The sequence below is a fragment of the Cydia fagiglandana genome, chromosome 17 (assembly GCF_963556715.1).
Source record: "Cydia fagiglandana chromosome 17, ilCydFagi1.1, whole genome shotgun sequence".
In the NCBI taxonomy this organism is placed as follows: Eukaryota; Metazoa; Arthropoda; class Insecta; order Lepidoptera; family Tortricidae; genus Cydia; species Cydia fagiglandana.
In genome coordinates this window covers 17,406,850-17,430,984 of record NC_085948.1, presented here as the reverse complement: position 1 = coordinate 17,430,984, position 24,135 = coordinate 17,406,850, and the positions used below count along the sequence as shown (strand labels likewise).

Here is a 24,135-nt window from a genome sequence, read left to right as displayed (position 1 = left end):
TCAACTCGGCCACTCGGCGCCCCAGCGGCCCACGGCCGGCTCGGCGGGCTCGGCCTCCGCGCCGTGCTCCTCATCGCGCCGCACAGAGAAGCCATCGACGCTCTGTGCGTGCGCGAGCGCCTCACGCTGCCTCTCTAGCACGAATGATGATAATTGTTCAAGCTCTGGAAAAAAGAATGTCTTGTTAGCACCACTTGTCTCGTTCTTCTACGATTTAAAACGCGGTAAGTACAAGAAACAATAATGATGCTCTTACGAAATACCTACGTATTGTATTTAGGTATGGTCATCATACACCTAATAGATACCTAAGAAGGGACATAGTTGAATACCTAGTCAACCTAGGTACAGTCACCTGCAAAAATGTTACACAACAAAGGCCGCAAAAATATGTGACACGATCGATGTGTGTGTGTGTGTGTGTGTGTATTTGTAGAGCCATAAGAGCGTGTCACATATTTTTGCGGCCTTCGAAGAGTAACATATTATTGTAGGTGACTCTTTAAGTATATGAGGATATTTTAAATGTTATAATATAACAATGGTTAGATGGAGTTCACCAAAGGGAGATATTATGTTATATAGGTACGTAGGTATCTACGTTATCTACTTAATTAGTTTAATAATAGATGAACTTAGTGTAAAGTGCAGTAACAATCAGTGTACACGCGTATTAATGAGAAGTTAAGTCGATAACAAACATTACTTAACTCGCTAATTAACTAATTCTAAACTAAACCGCTTCAAACTAGGTTTGTTCTAAGAAGTTACGTTCAATGCGTTCAAAGTAAATTAGGCAATATTTACATTTTACAACGCTTCGCTGTACCTATCTATTTAACTAATAACTAAAAAGGTAGTAAGTGCATAAAAGTAAAAGGCCGATTTTAAAGACGATACGTCGTTTTACTGCTAAAATACTCTAATGATCTCACTTCAAAGATATTTGCGCAGAATTTCAGCCGACGCTATCAGCTCGTATCTTCAGGAAGACGTTTCAAGGCTTTTCTTTACTTACTCATGTTTACACAACCGTATTTTAGAGTAAAACGTGTTTAGCCCCGATTACTTTATCTACTTTAGAAAAATTAGGCCTGATATTAGGATTTGGGACGAATTAAAAACGTGGAAGTAAGTTTCCATGATTATAATTTAACATTTTTGCAACACTTTCACACGTAGACCAAATTGGGCTAGCGAATTATGTATGTACGTACATTAAAACAGGTCACTCACGTTTTAAGTCGACTTAAAATACGTGAGTGACCCGTTTTAATTCTCTAATATGCCTTGTGTCTCACAGAAGTTCTTTTAAATTAAAGTTACAGTTCAATTTGAATGTTTTTCTGTGAAGCCTCTTAGTTAATGCGTAATTTTTCTAGGATAATGGAAAACCAATATTAACTAACGCATTTCATCAAATTAGCCATTAGCTTGTAAAGCTTCTCGTAGGTACGTTAAACCGTGTTCTACTTTCAAACATTTTATATTCACTTCAGGAACACCGGTACCGTAAAGTACCTACATCTTCGACACGAATGGCAAATAGAATTTATAGCCGTACTACCTCGAGGATGGATTGCACTTGGAAAGGTTTTTTATGGAGAGGGTAATACTAGGTTACCTGGGACTGGGAGATCTATTCGATTTGTTAGTGGCAGTGACGTGTACATTACATACTCGTAGGGCTCTACTTACTATACATATATATATGTATTTGATATATTACATATTATACTCTTTGGCCTCTACGGCTTTGATCTAGGTAGGTACTCTAAAGGATAGGTACTTTGTCTAGAGTAGGTAAATTACCTGTCGTTCTATTAAGTCAAGTAGATCATCTGATAAAAAGAATTAGAAAATTATTTCAACACGAGTCACTCACGTAATTTGAATCGATTATGATCGTAAAATTATCTTGATATGTTTGAGTGTACGAGAGTTCTGCAGATAGATAAGACTATAGCTGTAACCATTATTAAGAGTTTCAAGAACTCATAAATTGCAATTTTCATTGAAATGAACACGTAAATCCAAAATATATCATGTCGTTGCGTTAAAATAATCAACAAGTAACTTGTGCATTCCAATTATCCATTTGGCATCAGCAGAAAGCACTCAGCTATGTATGTAAATCGTTTCTTTGATCCCACACCATCAAAATAACTAAGGCGTGTCGAAGTCTCATCTCGCTGGATTCGAAGCTGACGTTTAAAATAATGATGAGTAGACGAATTGGTTTGAGTTTGGCATGCGGCCGGACGGACAGACGAACTATTTTTATGGATTCTAGGTCAATGCAATTGAGTCAAGAGAGCGAAGGAAAAGGTTAGGTTATTGTTGGCCAATAAATATGTTTTTATTTCCGAGACGGTGGATTTTAGGTAATTTTTACCACATACCTACAGGTAGTTTAGTTTTGCAATTGTTTTATTGTCTGGCATGATCTTTAAATAGACAACATAAATTATATGTTATGTAAGAATTTATTGGAATTGTTTAAAATAGGTACCTACTTGAATAAATTCCGAAATAGCACTGTTTCCCTAGAACACAGTTGATCGGGAATATTATGTGCTACAGGGATTATCCCCAGTAAAACAAGTAATGGAGACGCCGCGAGGCAAAGCATGAAGGACAACTTTGTACAGTAACATCTCTATATTACTTTACTCATGTTTGACAAATAAATTATCTTTATCTCCATTACAGATTTAACAAAATAGAATAGAAAGCATTTATTCGTGACAAAAAAAAATGTTACAATTTTGATCTTATTTTGATACGACCTTGGATATCGCGCCCGGTGATGGTGCATGCAAAATGAAGTGAAAGTCGTACGTGAGGTGCGCTACAATCGCCATACAATCAAGGTCGTATCAAAACAAACTCAAAACCATAACAAATTGTTCGGAATCGACTTCCTAAGCTATATAGTCCTTTAGCACGTTAATAAATATAATACTTCGAATAGTCTTAACGGAAATGCAGCCATTCTAACGCAGTAATTTACCGATAAGCAGTAAGTGGGTCAGGTCACTGGGTTTGTGGGTGGTGTGATGGCTTAACCCTGGACAGGTTTTACGGCTGAAAAATTGCCGTATCACGTAGGCGCTGTGTAATCGCCTGCCAAGTTTTCTAGGTATTATACTTAATTTCTAAGGTTTTCAGATACTAATGCCCTTGCAGGCGGAGAGCATTAAACTCTTGTGTTACCGTGAGGTCGGGGTACTTTAACCCTTACAAGGTTACTTTGTCCACCCATGAAAACCCATTTAATGAAATAATAAATTCTTAAAAACGCCACTAAACGCTTACACAAAAACAGATTAGGTAATATCACTATAATGTATTTTTTAAGAATTTATCTATTCAATAAAATAGGTTTTCATGGGTGAACAAAGTAACCTTATGCGCTATGTTTTCGAAGAAATATATGTTTACATATTAAGATAAAGAGTAATAAATAAAACATACGTAACTAAAGCCGAATTATTGAAAAAGGTGTTAAAATTGGCCGAGTTCCTGAATAGCAGACTGATTTAGGAGATATCGTTTTCCATTCGATTTGGATAAGCAGATGTGCCAGTCATACGAATCGCGTTATTATACACCCAATAATATACTCAGACAAATAGTCTATTTATCAGAGTGATTTCATGCGAGACTGGGCCAATGTTAACTCGAGGTGCCTCGCACTGATGCGAGCCAGTTACGTTGAGGTTTGGCTGCTTCGCTTCGGGTTCGGAAAACCGACATAGTTATTTAGATTCAAGTTTCAATTTTTAAAGTTATATTAATATTTAGAACTTACCTCACGTGAGAGAGCATTTCTTCTTTCTTAATCATGTATAATTGTATAGTATAAATTTAATTCAAATTTTTCCCATTCCCTGTACCACAAGTTAAAATTTACGCGTCTAACTGTAGCACAATTTTTTACATTAAGGTAAACTGCACAGTAATTATGTTGCGTTGCGAATATGCAAGGTAAAGCGAACCGTCTACATTCGTAGACCTAATTAAAATTATGTTGGCAACGCAGCAAGGCTACCATAACTATCATTACAGGGCGCGGTTAGAAAGGCAAGGCTGCGGAATTATACGTTTAAACCCCAGAGAAATGATAATGCCACGTGAGTTCAACACGTGCTGGCGTGGGACGGCGGATCGGAATTATCTTTGAAATCGGTTAAAACGATAGTTGGTTATCTAATACTAGTTCGAACTATCTTTCTATCATATCGAAAATTTTGGGTCTGGTGAATCCTACAGTTTGGTGGATTTCATATAAGCACAGAGATGCGAACCTTTCTTTAAACTCCGTCAGACCTTCTCAACTCTTTTAAATTAATTAGAATCCCTTGAGGTTGGTAGTATTACGTGACCTATTATGGAAACGATCTTTTGTTTTGCTTCTGGGAAGTGCGCAGAACCGACATTGAATTCAAATCATTACCGTGCATATGGTTTAGACTTTAGTCTAATTGTAAATCCACATGCCCTACGTTCTTTATTCAATAGCGGACAAGTATCTGAAGTATCGACACACAATGTTATTATAATTAATATTGTATTTTATCGCAGTTACGTAGATTGATTAATGTATGCATCCGACACGTTTATGCTAATCAAATGGCACGCACGAGCGGTTGAATCGAACATTGTTTAAGTGGAAAAACGATTGTATTGTATAAGATTACTAATCTATCGGTTGAACCGACTAAGATTGATGAAGTTTTAATAACAAAGCTTCCGTGAGACACAGACATATTAAATAATATTTAAGAAACTGAATAATTAGAGATTCTCTACAAATGGTTTATAATTAGGGTTCCGTACCCAAAGGGTAAAACGGGACCCTATTACTAAGACTTTGCTGTCCGTCCATCCGTCCGTCCGTCCGTCCGTCTGTCACCAGGCTGTATCTCACGAACCGTGATAGCTAGACAGTTGAAATTTTCACAGATGATGTATTTCTGTTGCCGCTATAACAACAAATACTAAAAACAGAATAAAATAAAGATTTAAATGGGGCTCCCATACAACAAACGTCATTTTTGACCAAAGTTAAGCAACGTCGGGAGTGGTCAGTACTTGGATGGGTGACCGTTTTTGTTTTTTGCTTTTTTTTTTGCATTATGGTACGGAACCCTTCGTGCGCGAGTCCGACTCGCACTTGCCCGGTTTTTTAATAAGAATACCTAGGTAAAATTGTTTCAAATATGTAGATATTACACAAAAAGTGATTTTTTTTTCTTGTTATAAACCCTAAACACAACACAACTATGATCACCTCTATTGCTCTTGCAATAATCGAGGAATATAATGCGACTCGCGAGTAGTCTAGATAAAACTTGGAACAAAGCCTAAGCTTTCAAAGCATTGTTTCAAGGGATACTCGACCCGACGACCCGTGCCTTGAGATCTTTAGCTTGTACAGTCAGCTTTCATTGTTATACCTTAAGTTGATAATTATTCTGTACTTTTGTGAAGCTGGAAAAAAGAACAAGTAGCAAGAGTTGTTCAGAACCATAGTTTGAGTCGTAACGATAATGTCTGGGGACCAAGCTTTGCACATAAATTACTTGTTTTATTTTAGACGTTTATTACTGTATAAAATCACGGGATTTGTTTCGAACGATATTCTCAAAAAATTAAATGAACGAATTATTACCTTTGTAGTCTTTGTACACATAAATTTTTTGATAAACCTAAGTAAATAGGTAAATCACGAGAACCATTTCGTAAACCTGTAGGTACCTATCTATCTATAGATGGGTATCTATTCAATAACATTTTACAGGATCCGACGAACTCTTTTAACCGTGCATAATTGCATAATTGTTTTTTTTTATTGTAATTTCTCGGAAACGTTCGTATGCCTCAGTACTTTCTGTACCGAAACTGACTGAAATTAGCAAAGCAAGACACGTTCGTAGGTTTCTGTGCAAGTACGATCGAAAATAATTATGCACTACAACTGTAGAATGGTTAAATGGCGAGTTATTTTAATAGGTACCTAGTTTATCTTACAAAATATTAAACGTTTACTACATTACCAAAATCAACTGCAGTGCGGCGTTTGTCGCATCGCCGCCATGTTTAACGAGTAGGGATCAGCCCCAGCATCCCTCACCCTCCGACTGGACCCTCCTTAGGTACAGCCAGCAGCAGAAGTTGCTAAGCGGGCGTGGTGTTCAAAATTACCTTCACACGCTCTTATTCTCTTAACAATAAAGTCGCGTCAAGTTCAATTTGAACACCTGGCCCGCTTAGCAACTTTTGCTGCTGACTGTATCTATCCGTGTCTAAAATAATTGAGACCAAATGTTACTGTCCCAATTACTGTACTGCCCACTCACAGCTAAAATTATGTAGACTTGGTTATACATTTTTGCTCATTTTTGGGCGTTTTCTAAAATAAATATTGAAAATCCAATTCTCACAGATCCTGGTGTTTTTGGGTTCTTTCAACTCAGAATCACTAGCATATTCAATCCTGACGATAAAAAAACCTTGTCCCAAATTTTTTTATGAAAATTGTACATTCCACTACGTCACATCCATACAAGTGAAAAATTTTCTCATAATAAAACGTGACGTAATGGAATGGACATTTTGGGACATCTGTTTTAGGGTTTCGTAGTTTAATGGAAGGATGGAGAATGCTGTCGATTCTGAGTAGAATGAGCCCACGAATGTCCAGATTTGAAAGAATCAGGTTTTCGATATTTATTTTAGAAAACGCCCTTTTAACCGGCTCCTAAAAAGGGAGGTAAGGCAATACTGAACAAGAAAAAAAAAACGAAACCGTGTTCAAGTTTCTCACATTACAAATAGTGCGAGTCAAAAATTATCAAACTAACGTAAATTAGGGGAAAGGATCCATTCCACAAAAAAGCTGTCAGTATACACCCCTATCAAACAATAATTTATTTCAATGACAAATTTTCCTTTTTGGATACATACGGCCAAATATATAACGGGTCACTCACGTTGTATGATGATTGGCGACAAGAAGCTAACGGCTAAGCTTCAGCCTTTGGCCCATCGGCGGAAAGTCGCCAGCCTGTCGGTATTCTACAGGTTGCACTTCGGGGAGTGTGCCCAAGAGCTACACGAGCTTATTCCACCGTCCCCATTCTACCATCGGACTTTTAGACGCACGGCCGGTTTCCATCCTTACTTGGTAGATATTCCACCAATTCGCACGAAGCGCTTTGCTTCTACTTTCCTTATGCGCACTGCCAAGGAATGGAATTCCTTGCCGGCGTCTATATTTCCGTGTTCTTATAACCCGGCAACCTTCAAATCAAGAGTGAACAGGCACCTTCTGGGCGAGCTCGCTCCATCGTAGGCCACGTCTACGCCTCGGCTAGTCTGTGGCCATGAGTAAGCCCATTCATAATAAAAAAAAAAGTTGTCAAGTGGAACCAGTGAGTGACCCGTATTAATATATTTATCAACCAAGATTTTTTTGTCATTTTATTTTCTTGTTTAATATGGTTCATTTATTTTTATGAACGCCTTGAATATCGTATCATATACCTAATAACTAGTAAGGTAGGTGACCTTGTAATTACTTCAAGTGCTATTCGCTGTCAATTCACTTTCAATATTAAACCTATCTTATCTTTTTAATAACCTTTCGATGAAAGACCTTGGTTGTCGTCAATTGAATCGAGTTTCATTTAGTATTTTTATCTTATCGGTCATACAAGTCATATTTTTAATACCTTTCATTAATAGATGTTTTTTAAAATAACGCCCTTTTACAATGCTATCATAATTAAGTAAATATGTATCTACATATATAGATTAGGCCTATGTCCACTCCCACAATAGCGATTGCAGTATTCTATATGGAGTTTTCGAATAACATATTTATAAATACATAATAGAATGAATTTTTTTAATAATGCCTTCACTGGGGTTAAATCCGAACCCGAATCACATGCGAAGAAACACAGTAGATATTAGACTAATAGGTCAGGAAATGAATGCTCAAAAAACGTTGTAGAGGGAAATGCTAGGAACTATTCAAGATATCGAAAAACTTGACTGAATAAAACTTGTAACAAATTTTATCAGCTTTTGGTTTGTCTTAGTAGTCATGTCGTTAAGACGCAAAGTTTCCAAGATATAAGTGAAAAACCGAAAAATGAGACCTTCTTTCCCCCCTCTACCCCCCAGCACCGGGGCTACGGCCGGGGACTTTTGATATGTTCACCTCCTAACTAGTCCAAACAAAGCTACGGAGTCAAAAATTGTGTTCCTAGCATTTCCCTCTATAACTTCTTATTGCTTGGCCTATAAGAGGAATTTGAATGAAAATCTACACAATACTTATAACATACCTATTGTCCGTTAGTACAGTGTAGAATCATACGTTGTAGAATACCTACCTAGAGATCTCAAGAATAATAAACAACAAGGAATTTATAATAGGAACATATGTATGAGTTTATGACACATACATATGTATTGATACGTGCAAGTGACGTCTGGCAGTTTACGCATAAGTTTATAGTTTATTGAGAACAAAACAAAGGAAATAGTTATTGCGTAGTATAGCCCATTGCTCTCTCTAATAACTGAACAAAAAGAGATATGTTTCTATATGTAGAACAATTAGACTGTGACAAATACGGACGCGAGCTGTAGATATGTCTCTACTTGGAAAAGTATTCCCGGGTGGCAGATACTTTTGGTGCATTGTTTCTTCCACTACTATTTTGATGCTGACTGTACTACGCACTAAAAAATAAATGATAGAAACCTAGGTTGATAAAAAAATGACAATCTAAACTTAAAGAAAGCAAAGAATTCGTAGCATCTGTCATATATCGCGATGTAGGTTTTCTTTTCGTTTTACGTTTGTCCTTCTGCGACTGTCAACTTGGCCCCTGACAAGGGAATGTGAGACCTTAACTAATTAGATGACGTGTTTTGTAGCGGCACAATATAAAATGCGGAATAACAGAAGCCGGAACATAGCGATAAACAGAGCTGTAATCAGATCTAGTGAATTATAACCTGTACGTTCATTCCATGATTCACTCTACAAGTACAGCGGCTGTCGTCATGCGTACGAGCCGTTTCCTCTAAACTGACTCATGGAGTCATTGGAACTGTTTCAATCAAGTGAGGGCCTTGTCTCTATACTAGGTTACCTGATGATTTATATTACATTTATGAGAATTATGAGGCAACCGAGGCAGGCGATATTGAGCCTTGCTAAAATTGGAAGGAGTAAATAAACCATACATGAAGAAAAAATGATAACCCATTTTCTAAAAATACGATTATTAGGACCACTACGTAAATTATATAACATTATACATTATTATAATATCATTACACACATTAGTCTTCTTTCCCCTGCCCTTATCCCACGTCCTGTGGGGTCGGCACAACATGTTTTTCTCTTCCATTCTCCTCTGTCTTTCGTGCATGTCCTCAGCACTCACTCCTTTCTTTCTCATATCCTCTTTCACACAATCCATCCATCGTTTTTTGGGTCTACCATACGCTCTCCGTCCATCAACATTCATCCCTAACATTCTTTTGCCTATATTACACACATTAGTGTCACGTTATTAGTGATAACCACTTCTTGCGTTTTGTAGTTAGGATTATATAGTAACATGTCCAAAGTTGTGACAATTGTAGCATTATTTTTATAGTGCAATGAACTCAAAACATTGATTGCATCTGATTGCATATTCCTTTTGACGGCCGAGTCTAATAAAAATATGATTAGGTATAATGTGCGATTGCCAAAATACTACATAATTATCCTAAAATAGATGCAGTGATAGTGATTTATAATAACTTTTCGAAGAATCATTTTCAAATGTCATCAATCATCTTGCCTTGTTTTATGATTGCATCTTATCGTGATCTTTATTATATCCGTCGATAAAATTATAAATCACCCGTCAAGCGTGTAAGCGCGGCAGTTAAGATTAGCAATAGCGATAACGATAAAACGCTTTTTTGATCCGGAAATTCTTGTCAATCTGCCAAGTGACAAGTCGAGATCCGTCACATTTTATGACTTCCTCAAATTTCAGATATTTTTGCTACAGTTCTTTTGTCGGGCATTCCCAGTAATTTTAACTCGATGTACCGAATGACAAAGAGGTAAACATATAATATGATATTACGAAACTACATAGAATTCTTCGACAAATTTATATAGGAATTAATTTTTTTGGCATTTTTCGAATTAACTTATCCATTTAGATAAAGATAAAAGATTTTTATTCGTGACGATCACAAAACATGTACGAACATGTACAGACAACAACAGCAAGAACAGAAAAGAACAATAAGTGTGCATCACGAAATGGACCCAAATCAGCATAATGCTAGCTATAAAGCCAGCGCTGGTCTTCCGTAGGGCCCATTCGGTGATGCCACGACAGATAACACAAAAAGATACATATTTAAAACATTGCAAAAGATACACAGAAAAAATAATTAAGAAAACAGAAATTACAAAATACAAGAAAAATAATTAAGAAAAGAAACAAAACAAAATGAAAAGAAAAGCATAAACATAGACAAAAATTTATGGTAGACGTAAAATTATGAACGCGACCATACCATGCGTCAACGCTTGCCTGCAGCTGCTAGCGCCAGCGGCGACTTGCATAACCTCAAACCTGCGTAACTAAAACTATCTACAAGCATGGCATGGCATGGTCGCACCATGGAAAAAATTAAAACTATAAGAAGATTATGGAGTGTAGAAGTAAAGGAGAGCTATCTTTTATGATAAGACGGTTGTAAAAGTGTCCAGCTGTCAGCTTAAAGAATAGTTCGAAATCTCTCCGGTGGCGCTAGTAGGTAGTACCGGGAACTAACATGAATTTAGACCTTATTGACTGAGTGAAGTGCGCTGTCAGTTTTTTGAAATTTTATTAAAAATTTTCATAAAGTGATTTATTTAATTTAGGATTTCCTTGTGCAGTAAAACTAGCCGCCCCTGTCTCAGTACGCATCATATAGACTGCCACCTCTGTTATCTAGCCACCTCGGGCCTGGGCTTACCAGGCCTTAAGCCCCACATTCACACTCCTACCTTGTAGGCCGCCTCGTAGTCCGCCTCGTTGGGTAGGATTGTGTATGGGGGTTGCGGACTACGAGCCGTCCTACAAACGGCTAAACGGTAGGACGGCTCGTATTATCGTATTATCGACTACGAGGCGGCCTACAAGGTAGGAGTGTGAATGTGGGGCTTTAGGGCAAATCCACCGCTATAGGATATATTTTCTATAGTAAAAATGGGAAAAGTTTGCATCGTAAACAGTTGCCAAAGTGGGCGTAAGAGGAAAAAACAGAAAAATGTTACGAAATCCGTATCTTTTTTCCAACCAACGGTAAGTATGTAATTTTCACTACACCTTATAAAACAAAGTCCTCCGCCGCGACTGTCTGTTCGTGGGTTTGAATGTATCTTTGCGATAAACAAACTACTGGACGGTTTCAGTTCGATTTTCATGCGGTTTTCACCTATCAATAGAGTGATTCTTGAGGAAGGTTTACGTATATAATTTGTTGACTATAGTTCGTTTTTTTTAGCATTAGAAAGAACTTGCAAGAAGGTAAGCGATTTTGACATGTCTTAATTGAAAAACGCATTTTAAAATTCAAAAACTATTACTGATGAAAGCAGAAGAATATAAATGATCGTATTAGATTCATAATTGTTACATATTTGCCGTAACTTATTTTTAAAATGTGTTTTTCAATTAAAAGACACATCATGATTGTTTACCTAATTTCTAATGCTAAAAAAAACGAACTATAGTGCGAAGCCGGTCGCTAGTTATTTAATAAAATATTATATTGTGATTTTTATATTTTTCTTATAAAATTCACAATTTCACTTCAACAATTCTTCATTTTTCTATTAATTCTCAGACTCCGGCACGGTTAGAAAGTTGGAAAAAGTCGTTAGGAATTGCATTAAAAGCAAATTATTATATTTGCCATCTTCATTTTAAAGAAGAAAATATAAATATGTACGAAAAGTTAACTATTAAAGGAGAGCTCAAATATATTCCTACACAAAGAAAAACGCTTAAGGAAGAAGCTGTGCCCACGATTGAGCATCAGTTTATTCCCATTCCCGAACATGAACTCCAAGCCAATACTATTCACATAGAGGAATCTTTCGAACCATACCCCAATCAACCTAAGGACGAGCAGCAACAACAAATCAATGCCGAGCAACAGGAATTATCAGAAGATCAAAATGATTCTAATAATTTAATGGATTATGAAATGATACAACAGGACTTTGCGGAACCATTGTTTAGTCAATATCAGGATACTAATGTAACAATAAATCCAATAGAGAATTTTAAAAGTAAGTTTCGGGCATTTTCGTTGTTGCTGCCTTTTTGGCTACATGCAGAAAATCCTAATGGGCTGGTATTTATGCGAATGGATCCAAAAACTCAGAAGATTAAACATCATATACGTTTAAACGATGATCTAACTGTCACTGTAAGTGTTTATTAATGTAACAATAAAATTCGGTTGGCATGATTTGAATTTGTAACGAAACATAATTGCTATTTAATTGCAGGTAATTTTTCCCAATAATGAACAATTGCCACTAAAGGAGAAAATTAATTCATATGACAACACCTACGATTACTTAAAATCGGTTGAAAGATGGCCTTTGTGCGTTGGTACTCAGATTGACGACAATAAGTAAGTTTTGGTAGATTGTTAACCAAGGGATGAACGCAGTGAGAGTATAGTCCGAGGCTAAAATGATGCCATTCACCCGAGTTAAACACTCTACTTTTCATTTCGAATACGAGGAACCTAGCCCCAAAGCTTGTACTATGGGTGTAGGCGATAATACAACTGTTTGCAGTTGTCTTATGAATATATATACCATAATGTAACAGTTGTATTTAAAATAAAAGGATAACTCGTAAGCCTAACTTTGATTTTATTTAACATTTTTGTCATTCAAAATATTGTATGTAACGGTACATTAAATAGGTCTTAATTCTTGAACCTATCCTATTAAAACTCGACTTTTATGTGTATTTTAAGAACCCTTATTATGTAGGTACCTGTAGATTAAAGCACTATTTATACATAAACAATGGTACAGGAGAATAATAAAAGATAAAAACGAATTTATCTAATATATAATTACATCAATTTTCAGATTTTGTAAAGGTGTGATTATTGGTGATGATACTTACGAAAGAAATCAACAGTACCCAAGATGTAAATCTTGTCGAATATTACGAAATCGTTTGCAGAACCGTAATTCCACTTCAACTCTATTACAAAAAATGGCAGAAGCAAAACGGCGCGCTTCAAATCTTGTACATAAATGCAAGCGCCTGAAGAGGACGGTAAGTCTTATGCCGGCTACATACGTACGATAAATCGTTGCGATAAGACTGTGCAGTCCGAGTGTGCAGATAAATCGAACCGTGTGTATGACAAATCGTTACGATAATCGACAATCGGACAATCGGACTGCACAGTTTTATCGCAACGATTTATCGTTACGTATGTAGCCGGCATTAAAGCCGTAACAGACTACCGCACCGTGCCACGACCTTGATGGTTCGGTTAAAATATCTCTTTCACACTCCAAATTATAGCTACATCCTTAGCCCCCTCCAGACTATGCGCGTGAATCGCGGGCGAAGCCGCGAACGCGAGTGTGGAGTCGATTTCGCAGGTCTGCGTTCTGGACTCCACACTCGCGTTCGCGGCTTCGCCCGCGATTCACGCGCATAGTCTGGAGGGGGCTCTTAACGCACGTACGGCGACCACCTTACGACTATCGATACGTGCGCCGCACCGCACTAAAGTCGCGGTATGGTGCGGTAGTCTGTTACGGCTTTTTATCAAAAACATATTAAATAAATAAATAATAGGGAACATCTAAAGGCCCCTGTACATAATGGGCCAGCGCCGGCCAGGCCAAGGGACGCTGCCATGCGGTAGAATGAGGTAGCAATATCACTTGCTCCCTCTAACGCATAAATGCGTCCCCCAGACTGGCCCACGCTGGCCCATTGTGTACTGGCCTTTACACAGGTCAACCTAGCCCCAAACTAAGCAAAAGTTGTACTATGGGTACTAGGCGACGCTATAATATACTGTATTTGTATAATTGAAGACGTAAAATAATACAAAAAGAAACTTGAGCAAGAAGTTTTCATACATATTTTTCGAAATCATTTCGAAGTCCCTTAAGGCGTATCCAGATTAGTAAATTTTTCGCCAATCTGATTCAATTGCCCGATCGAATCAGGATCGAAGTGCGGATGCAAATACCAATTTGGCTCGCCGAATTCAACCGCCGATAATGACCGATATTACCGATAAAATGAAGTGCAGATGCAAGAATACCAATTTGTGAGGCCAGTCTGGATACCATTTCTGGATTTTTTCAATGTAGAGGGCTCTAATATCACCATAAATCTAAAATTAGAGATTGACGCCAATTTCATTTCTGATAAAATCAACCGATTTGATCAGTCCCGTCTGGATACCACTTTACTTAGCTGTTGTTTTTTATTCGCACACCCGCTTATAGACCAACAAGAAATTGTAGAAATTAAAAAGTGGCAACATCGTAGTGTCGTCCCTTTCAAATCAATCTAAGAAAACGGGACGACACTACGATGTTGCCACATTTTAATTACTACAATATCTTGTCGGCTTATAACTTTATACATTGTACCTACTTGAGTAACGAATTTCATATCGACCGTTCATATAATTGCAGAATATCCAATTAAGAGAGAAAATTTCCTTGGCTAAGGCGCAGTGTGCAAAGAAATCGGATACCGTAGTACAAGCATCTATTTCAAAACTACCTGAAGAATTTCAAAATGCCGTGAGATCATGTTTTGAAGCCGCGAAAAAAAATAATACAAAAGGTCGTCGATATACGTTAGAATGGATTTATGAGTGCATGTTGATACGTATAAAAAGCAGGAATACGTATGAATTTATACGTAAAAGAAATATTTTACCCCTTCCTTCTGTACAAACTTTAAATAAGTATCTCAGCAAAATCAGCTGTTCTGCATATGGATTCCAATCCTCTACTTTCTTTAGTTTAAAAGAAAGATGTGAGGCGATGAAGAAGGAGGAGAAACGAGGAGTTATTTTAGTGGATGAAATGAAATTAAGTGAAGGCGTTTATTTTGATTCTCAAACCATGAAATTTAATGGTTTTGTTGACCTGGGGCAACACACTCCAGATAATTTAAAAAATACAACAGCGGACCATGCTTTGGTGTTCAAGTTTGTGCCTTTTCGAGGTAGATGGGTTCAAGCCTTAGGTTGCTTTTTATCGAAAAATTCATGCAAAAGCGAACCGCTACATAAACTAGTTTTAGAGTGTATTGTTTTAATGGAAAACAGCGGAATTTGTGTTGATGCTGTCGTGATGGACGGTGCACCTTGGAACCGAGGAGTATGGAAAATATTCGGTGTAAATGAAGACACTGTTAGCTGTGAACACCCTTGTGACTGCTCACGACGGTTATGGATGATTTCAGATTTTAATCATTTAGTGAAATGTTTTCGAACATCTACTTTGGATGATAAGCTACAAGAGTTCAAGGTTAATTAAGAGTAATGCATGAGTAATGATAATTTTAAAAATATACAAGGTGTATAGCCAACCCTGAAATCACGAAAAAGAAATCGCCTGTTTAATAGAAAACATTGACTCTACTGATTCACCGCAATATGTATGAGACAGCAGATTTTTTTTCACGATTTCGGGGCTGGTCCCATAGTATAAGTTGTTAAGTATGACCTATATATATTCACCCCTCAGAGTTTGGTCAGAGATAACAATTTCGCCTTGTATAAAATGATAATACGAAGTCAAACTAATGTAATATTCTTTTTTCAGACCCCTTACGGAACTGTGAAAAAAAGACATTGGGAAGCGGTATTAGAGGAAGAGAATTATCGTCAGCCTAACTTAAAAATCGCTTACAAGTTAACACCAGCGCATTTGAAACCGAAAGGTTTTCAAGTAATGAATGTTCCTCTTGCAACTGAAGTATGTACCTATAAATATAATCAATAATTTTCATTGATTGTCCGGATTTATTTCGTAGGACTTTCGGCTCATCAAAACTAATATTATTAATCTTATAAAAACAGGTGTTTGGTCACGAAATTTCGGTCGCCATGGCTCACTATCAACCCTATTGCGAGGAATTGAAGGATTCAACTGCAACACAAAAATTTATTGATCTCGTATTCAATTTGATACAAGCTATGTCTTCGCGTATACCAAGAGATGCTCTGTACGTGAATGAAAATTGCAGACGAAGAAAGGTAAGAAATAGTTGGCGATTAAAATTAAGGTCAATGCGGAGAAGACCGTCTATCAGCTAAGTCCGTCTACTCACTATAACATTTAAGGGAAGACCGTCATAAAGAAAGACCGGCCGGACGGTGCCTTAAACCAGAAGTAGCCAACCTTTTAATGTATTTTTGTTAGTAGATACCTCTTATAGTGAAGAATATTTTATGCCGATTATAATTAGAATTAATATAATTATGCGTTGCTGGTAGTGAATATTATGTGTTAATGTTAATATGCCGGAACCGCCGCCGCCTCGCAACCTGAATATATCCCTTGGCACCTATACAGCCTATACTGTAATTTTTAGTTTAATATAAAAATTAGGAACATTTAAAAATTTGTATGGAATATATTTTTTGCTCCTTACTAATATCTGTAAATGTCTACTACTGACTATACTTTTGTGTAGAGAAGCGGCCGTCCCCTTTCCTCTTAATATTTCATTGTATAGCTTTGAATCTTGTTTACTTAATGAAGAAATACTTTTTTCAGGCGATCCAGGAATTTTTAGAATTCCTTGCAGACTGGGAAAAGCTCGAAAAAAAAATACCTGTGTCAAGGAGCACGTTAACTGGATTAAAAGTAACTTTACGGGCAACACTTGAAATTTTGGATATGCTGAATGTTGCATGTGATTACAAGTATTTGATGACAGCAACCCTATCTCAAGATCCGTTGGAGGTAATTAATAATTACTAATTATGTAATCCAATGAATATGAATCTGCTTGTATGGAATCTGCATCATGTATGCTGCCTTACTTTTGGAGAAAGTCCAGAAAGCCTTTTTAAAAATAAAAAATAAATTAAAATTCATTAATTCAAGCTAATTATACTCATATTTTTACATTATTTACATTTTGATTACACAACATTAATAACATTACATTTAAATATAATCTACTAAAATTAACAATAAAATTAAAAAATTTACAAATCACATTAAAGAATAATGATATACAATATATACACAAAAACACAACAATACATACAAAACTAACCTACACCTGTCCTTACATGCCTGTTGCAACAGTGCACAATATAAGGACTAGGGATGTAACGATACATGATTTTGCCGATACGATACCGATACCGATTTTTCAAGTAAATAATCGGCGATACCGATACAGATACCGATATCAATGGCATAGTAGTTAGCTAATAGATATAACAAATAAGGAATTATATACTTATTATGCATAAAACATACATATGTATTAATAGACACTCGAATTTGTGAAGTGTGAAAAACTGTAAAACTAATAAAGAAAAATGCCAAATCAAAATCAAAGAAAACATTTATTTAGGGGTAACCACCAAGCAATTAATGCAAAAGTAAATCCAAATCAGTAATTATAGTTCACTTTAGGTAGTTTTTACCCGACTACGTCAACGCAAAAGGAGGGTTATTTGTTATGAAAACAAAGTGTATTCAAATTATTAGCAGCGTCATTCGTTTTGCGCGCTTTTCAAACTGTAACATTGGCTGAATTTAAATCGGCGATGCCGATATATCGGTCTGCCGATTATATCGGCCGATATATCGTATCGGTATCGGTATCGTTACATCCCTAATAAGGACAGTCAAGCCGATCTGCGATCATCGCCAGGACAGTGTTGGCGCTGGCCCGCACGCGCCGCACCAGCGCAGCTGCGCGCACGCGCATGGTGGCGTGGAAACAGGCCGTGTGGGCCCCCGCGAACATGCCCGAAGCGCTACAGTAGCGGGGCAGCCCCAACACCGCCCTGAATGCGTTATTGTACTGGACGCGGAGCGCGTTGTACGCTCTTTGCGTGTAGTCCGCCCACAGGCCACACGTGTACAGCGACGTGCAGTACGCTTTGAAAAGCGTTATCTTCACGTCACTACTACAACGAGCAAACCTGCGAGCCAACATGTTCGCCCTTACGCACAACGCCCTCCGCTCCCGCTCCATATCCACATCATCCTTGAGGTCCGCAGTAACAATATGCCCTAGGTACTTGAAACTCTGTATTCTGTCTAAGAGAGCTCCGTTAAGCATGACAGGTGGCACATATTTTTTTAGGATACAGTTCCTACCTAGTCCATATACTTAATGTACCCATCAATATATTTCTGCCTGGTGTTTTTGGGTTTAATTCTTTTGAAATGAGGCGTAACTTTGGGCTGTGGACGTTTTTTATCGCTTACCTTCTTTCTAATGCTAAAAAAACGAACATAGCCATACAAATATTAGTACTATTATAAATGCAAAAGTGTGTCTGTTACCTCTTCACGCTTAAACCGCTGAACCAATTTAGATAAAATTATGGAGATAGTTTGAGACCCGAGGTCCTATATTTTTTATTGAATAATAATTTTGACTTGTTTTCAGAGATTTTTCTCCGTCATGAGATATTCGTGTGGAGGAAACGATCACCCTGATCCCAAAATGTTTGCACAAGTTTACCGATTGGCGTCTTGTTTTTCCCTAATACGCCCTCCGAAAGGTTGTAACGTTTCCGGCAAAGATTTGCTGAAGAACTTACTAGGAGCAAAGGATATGGTAACTGGTTCAAACGAGGCTAAGCAAGCATGGCTGGAAAGCCTCGACCATATACTAGATAATGGTGAACCATTGATTGATGGTTATGAAGACCATGACTACAACGAGGCTGTCACCAGTGACGCGGTGCAGTCTTACATTGCTGGGTACATCGTCCGCAAATTGCGAAAAATCGTAAAATGCAATAATTGTTTGAAACTCATACAAATGAGTCCCAATGAGGGAAAAATGTTAATGAGAAACGACGTAATCGATAAAATGGATTTATACGGCGGGTTAATTTATGCTAGTGACGATCTATTCAATCTGACCAAAATGATAGAGAAATGTGTGTTAAGAGCAATAAGCAAAGCTTTAACCAATATGGAGACGATCAGTGAAATTACGCAAGAATTACAAAAAGAAACATTGATAAAAGTTGGATGTGCCGACCATTCCAAACAAGTATCAAAAAAAATTATCGATATGTACGTAGTTATGCGAGCCCACTTTCTGGCAAAATATGAAAATAAACGTTACGACGCAGCCAAAACCAAAACTAAAATGAACAGGAAAAATGCCAAGTTATTGTCTTAATTACTAGTAGTTCGCCCCGAACTAAGAACTCGTATTCGCTGAAAACTACTGCGCACACTCAGGTTTTGATTTCCAACTCAATCTCACTAGTGATACCTACTAATACTTTATATACGAGATTACCGCCACGTGGGATGTTGACTCGACGATCATTGTTGCGATAGTCGTCTCGGATTTTTTTCCGTCATGAGATATTCGTGTGGAGGAAACGATCACCCTGATCCCAAAATGTTTGCACAAGTTTACCGATTCGCGTCTCGTTTTTCCCTAATACGCCCGGTTGTAATGTTTCCGGCAAGGATTTGCTGAAGAACTTACTAGGAGCGAAGGATCTGGTAACCATTGATTCATGGTTATGAAGACCATGATTACAACGAGGCTATAAACCAGTGACGCGGTTCAGTCTTACATTGCTGGGTACATCGTCCGCAAATTGCGAAAAATCGTAAAATGCAATAATTGTTTAAAACTCATACAAATCAGTCCTAATGAGGGAAAACTGTTAGTGAGAAACGACGTAATCGATAAAATGGATTTATACGGCGGGTTAATTTATGCTAGTGACGATCTATTCAATCTGACCAAAATGATAGAGAAATGTATGTTAAGAGTAATAAGCAAAGCTTTAACCAATATGGAGACGATCAGTGAAATTACGCAAGAATGACTAAAAGGAGCATTGATAAAAGTTGGATGTGTCGACCATTTCAAACATATATTAAAAAATGTTATCGATATGTACGTAGTTATGCGAGCCCACTTTCTGGCAAAATATAAAAATAAACGTTACGCCGCAGCCAAAACCAAAACTAAAATGAATAGGAAAAATGCCAAGTTATTGTCTTAATTACTAATAGTTCGCCCCGAACTAAGAACTCGCATTCGCTGAAAACTACCGCGCAGCGCGCACACTCAGGTTTTGATTTCCAACTCAATTACGAGATTACCGCCATGTGGGATGTTGACTCGACGATCATTGTTGCGATAGTCGTCTCAGCGGACGGTCTCATAGCGAAGAGTCTCGACCAACACCTAGAGACTGGATCAAGGGTCAGATGCAGGCAAATTGTGACAAAACATTCGCTGATGTTAACAAGAAATAACTCAAAATGTAGTCAATATGATGGGTGCTGAGAAAGGGGCGGCTACAGGGCCTGGGGCCTAGGGCGGCAAAGACTGCAAATCCGCCACTACATTATACATATATAAAAATGTGTTCGGGTGTTTTTTTGTTTGTTTTGTAAGTGTTTTTATATTTTACTTTTATATTAATATTAAAAACGAAAAACAAAAAAGAGCCTTTTATTTCTCGCCGGTAAAACAAACACAATATTATAAACTTAAATTTACATTAGGTTTAGTATTACAATAATATTTAATATTCCTCAAATCAATGTTCTATTATGCTTGGTTATGTAATAAGTAGTAAGTAATTATATTTTTTTCTTGTAATTTATTCTGCAACAACCCCTCCTGTGAGGGTGAAGGCCTCCTCCAGTGATGCTGGTCATCACAATTTCTGTTCTCTATCTTTTTCAACTTACATATGTATATCAATATTAATTTATATATTAGTATTAAATACCTACAAATACAAATAATAAAAAGCTAATAAATACTCTTATCGGGATTCGAACCCGGGACCTCCTGCTTCATAAGCGGGGTCACTACCGACAAGGCTAAAAGACCGTCAAAAATTGGTTCGCGATGCACAGTGGCGCCGCGGCGCGGCCTATTTAATGTTTTTGAGGGACACTTTTTAATACATGAAGATTGTTTTCCTCATCTCTACCTTCCATAAAGAAGATGGACAATATTAAGTAAGCGTAACTTAAAATTATAAAGAAGTTAAAAAAGAAGCAATATGGCAAAGCAAAAGGGACAAAAACGAACGGTAAGTCTATATAAATACGAGAGACAAAACAAGTTATATGCAACTAGTGTCATGTCTCAAAGTTTCCTGTGATTTTTGGTGTAAATACATAAACTGTTTGAGTTTGCATCTAAAAGTGTTAACATTTTGCAGGTTCCTTATTGGCGGAGGAATATTATTCCAAATTTTTGCTGCTGCATATCGGAAACTACCACGGAACGCTGATGTAGCATGTCGAGGTGGAAGTAGGTGTATCGCACACTGCCGGCGTTCACGCGTCCTATTGATCGTCAGCTTATCGTAAAGATATCGCGGAGCACTGAACATCAAGACACCAAAAAGAAGACAAGCTAAATGGAGTTTGCGTCGATGCTGCATTTTTAGCATATTGTGTTTGTTGAGGAATGGAGTGACATGTGACCTTGAGGGAATGCTGAAACAAAAACGTGCGCAGGCATTTTGGACGCGTTGAATAAGCTTCTTTGTCTTGGCAAGAAGTCGGGGACCATATACACTGTCAACATAATTTAATTTAGAAAGAACAAGAGACTCGACTAATCTTATACGCACATTTTCATTTATATATGGCCTTATCTTATAAAGAATTTTAAGTTTATAAAAACAGCTTCTGATAACATTAACAGTGTGGCGCTCAAACCGAAGGCAACTATCCATGAGGAGCCCGAGATTACGAGCCTCCTGAACCCGCTCAATGGATTGCCCCATCAATAACACATTGGCCGTGGGGTTAAACCTCGCTAGTTGTTGTTTGCTGCCAAAGACTAAATATTTGGTCTTGCTGGGGTTGAGCATTAGGCAGTTATTTTTGGCCCAGCATGCAATTTTGCTAAGATCATGGTAAAGTTTTTCAATTGCACTATCTGCTTCATCTGGCTTACAAGAAATGTACACTTGAATATCATCCGCATAAATGTGGTACTTACAGTGCGTGATCTGCGTCCCTATATCAGCAGAGTATAGAATAAATAGGATTGGACCGATAACCGATCCCTGCGGAACACCTCTCTTAAGGCTAGCCTGAACCGAGGTCTTTATAGTGCCGTTGCTCTGAGTTAGTTTAACACATTGAGAGCGATTATTAAGATAGCTGTCAAACCACTTTACAGCATTATTTTCGAATCCATAGTAAGTAAGCTTAGATAAGAGCAGATTAATATTTAAACAGTCAAAAGCCCGGGAAAAATCTAGCAGTACTATCAATGTGCACATCCCTTTATCCTGGGAACACAAGATATTGTCAGTGACATCCAGCAGGGCAGTCGCTGTGCCTCGCCCCTTTCTGAGTCTGACTTTCATTTAACTAGTATTTATCATTATTATCGGTCCCTATTTCTACCTAATACTTTTATGTATCAAAAAGTACTTTAACCGACTATTATTTTTTACAACATTGTTTTGCAAAACTTGTTGATATGGAACTTGAGAGTTGAGACAGTGCAGATGTGATTTTAAAACGATTAGAAATTCCAAAATACTTTTCGTCTAAAATAAACTATTGGGAAATTTTAGAACTCTGTTAACAATATATCTGTCAATTACTTACGTCATTAGTCACGTAATAGCGGAGGCAGTTATGAAGTTGACCCAAAAAAAATTTATTAAGCTATGAGCTTCATCACATATGTTCCTTGAGTAATTCTAAGCATTTCAAGCCTGGGAGGCATTAAGAAATGTGCGTCTACTCGGATTTGTAATGGATTCAAACTTTCAACCCCTTTTTAACCCTGTTAGGGGATGAATTTTACAAAACGCTGAAATTACTTTTCCTGTCTTTTAATAATATCCCCAAATACAAAGATTCAAGTCCCGCGTTCGAATTTTTTTTTGATATCCATACAAACTTTCAACCCCTTTTTCACCACCTTAGGGGATGAATTTTCAAAAACGCTGAAATTAGTTTACTTGTATTTTAATAATATATCGCTTTACGAAGTTTCAAATTCCTAGCTTAAAATAAAACTTGAACCCCATACAAACTTTCATCCCCTTTTTAACCCCCTTAGGGGTTGAATTTCTCAAAATCGCTTCTTATCTCTTGTACACTTTATAAATGTAATCTAGTGTGCAAATTTCAACTTTCTATCTTTTGTAGTTTCGGCTCCGCGTAGCAAAAATCTCCAACCAAATTTTTCACCTTTTTACGTTTTTCTTGTAAAATTACTATGAAACTGAAAAAACCAAATATCAGCAATGAATTATACGTCTTTGGTTTATACGAAAATGATACCAAACTTGCCCTTGTAGCTACCAGGATCAGAATAGATTTTTCTTAAAGATCCCCCACCCTCCCCGACTAGACGCACGCTTCTTTTGGCCTCCCAGGCTAGAAATGCTTAGAATTACTCAAATATCAGATGTGATGAAGCTCATAGCTTAATAAAAAATTTTTGGGTCATGTATGGCAGCGTTACATAACTGATTCCAGTATAACGATTAAAAAGCCGTTTGCCTAACCAAACCAACTGCCCTTCAATGACCGTTCTAATGTAGGTAAGTACATAGCTCTCGTTTCCGGACGAAACCATGGAACGTGACTTTAAGGCCACGCACGTGACTGCTGTGGGTCATACGCATACGCGACACGCGTTTTTGTGAACAGCTGTTGTCCTACTAAAACCAGTTTAATCAGACTCAGAATAACAACCAACATAACATCCATTGATAGTGTAACCGTTCCTCCTAAGACCCAGGGTCATTTTTAATGTCTTGGATTATAGGTCAAAATTCGATTACATTTTGTCC

At 37.3% G+C, this 24,135-nt stretch overlaps 1 protein-coding gene across 1 annotated transcript; it reads left to right on the top strand.

The window, feature by feature from the left end:
- Nucleotides 1–12,024: 12,024 nt before the first annotated feature.
- On the top strand, nucleotides 12,025–13,362 carry LOC134672821 (uncharacterized). Its single transcript, XM_063530776.1, has 2 exons — nucleotides 12,025–12,522; nucleotides 12,605–13,362. The coding sequence occupies exons 1-2, from the start codon at nucleotides 12,034–12,036 to the stop codon at nucleotides 12,734–12,736; spliced, it is 621 nt and encodes a 206-aa protein (XP_063386846.1). The 5' UTR covers nucleotides 12,025–12,033; the 3' UTR covers nucleotides 12,737–13,362.
- Nucleotides 13,363–24,135: the final 10,773 nt, after the last annotated feature.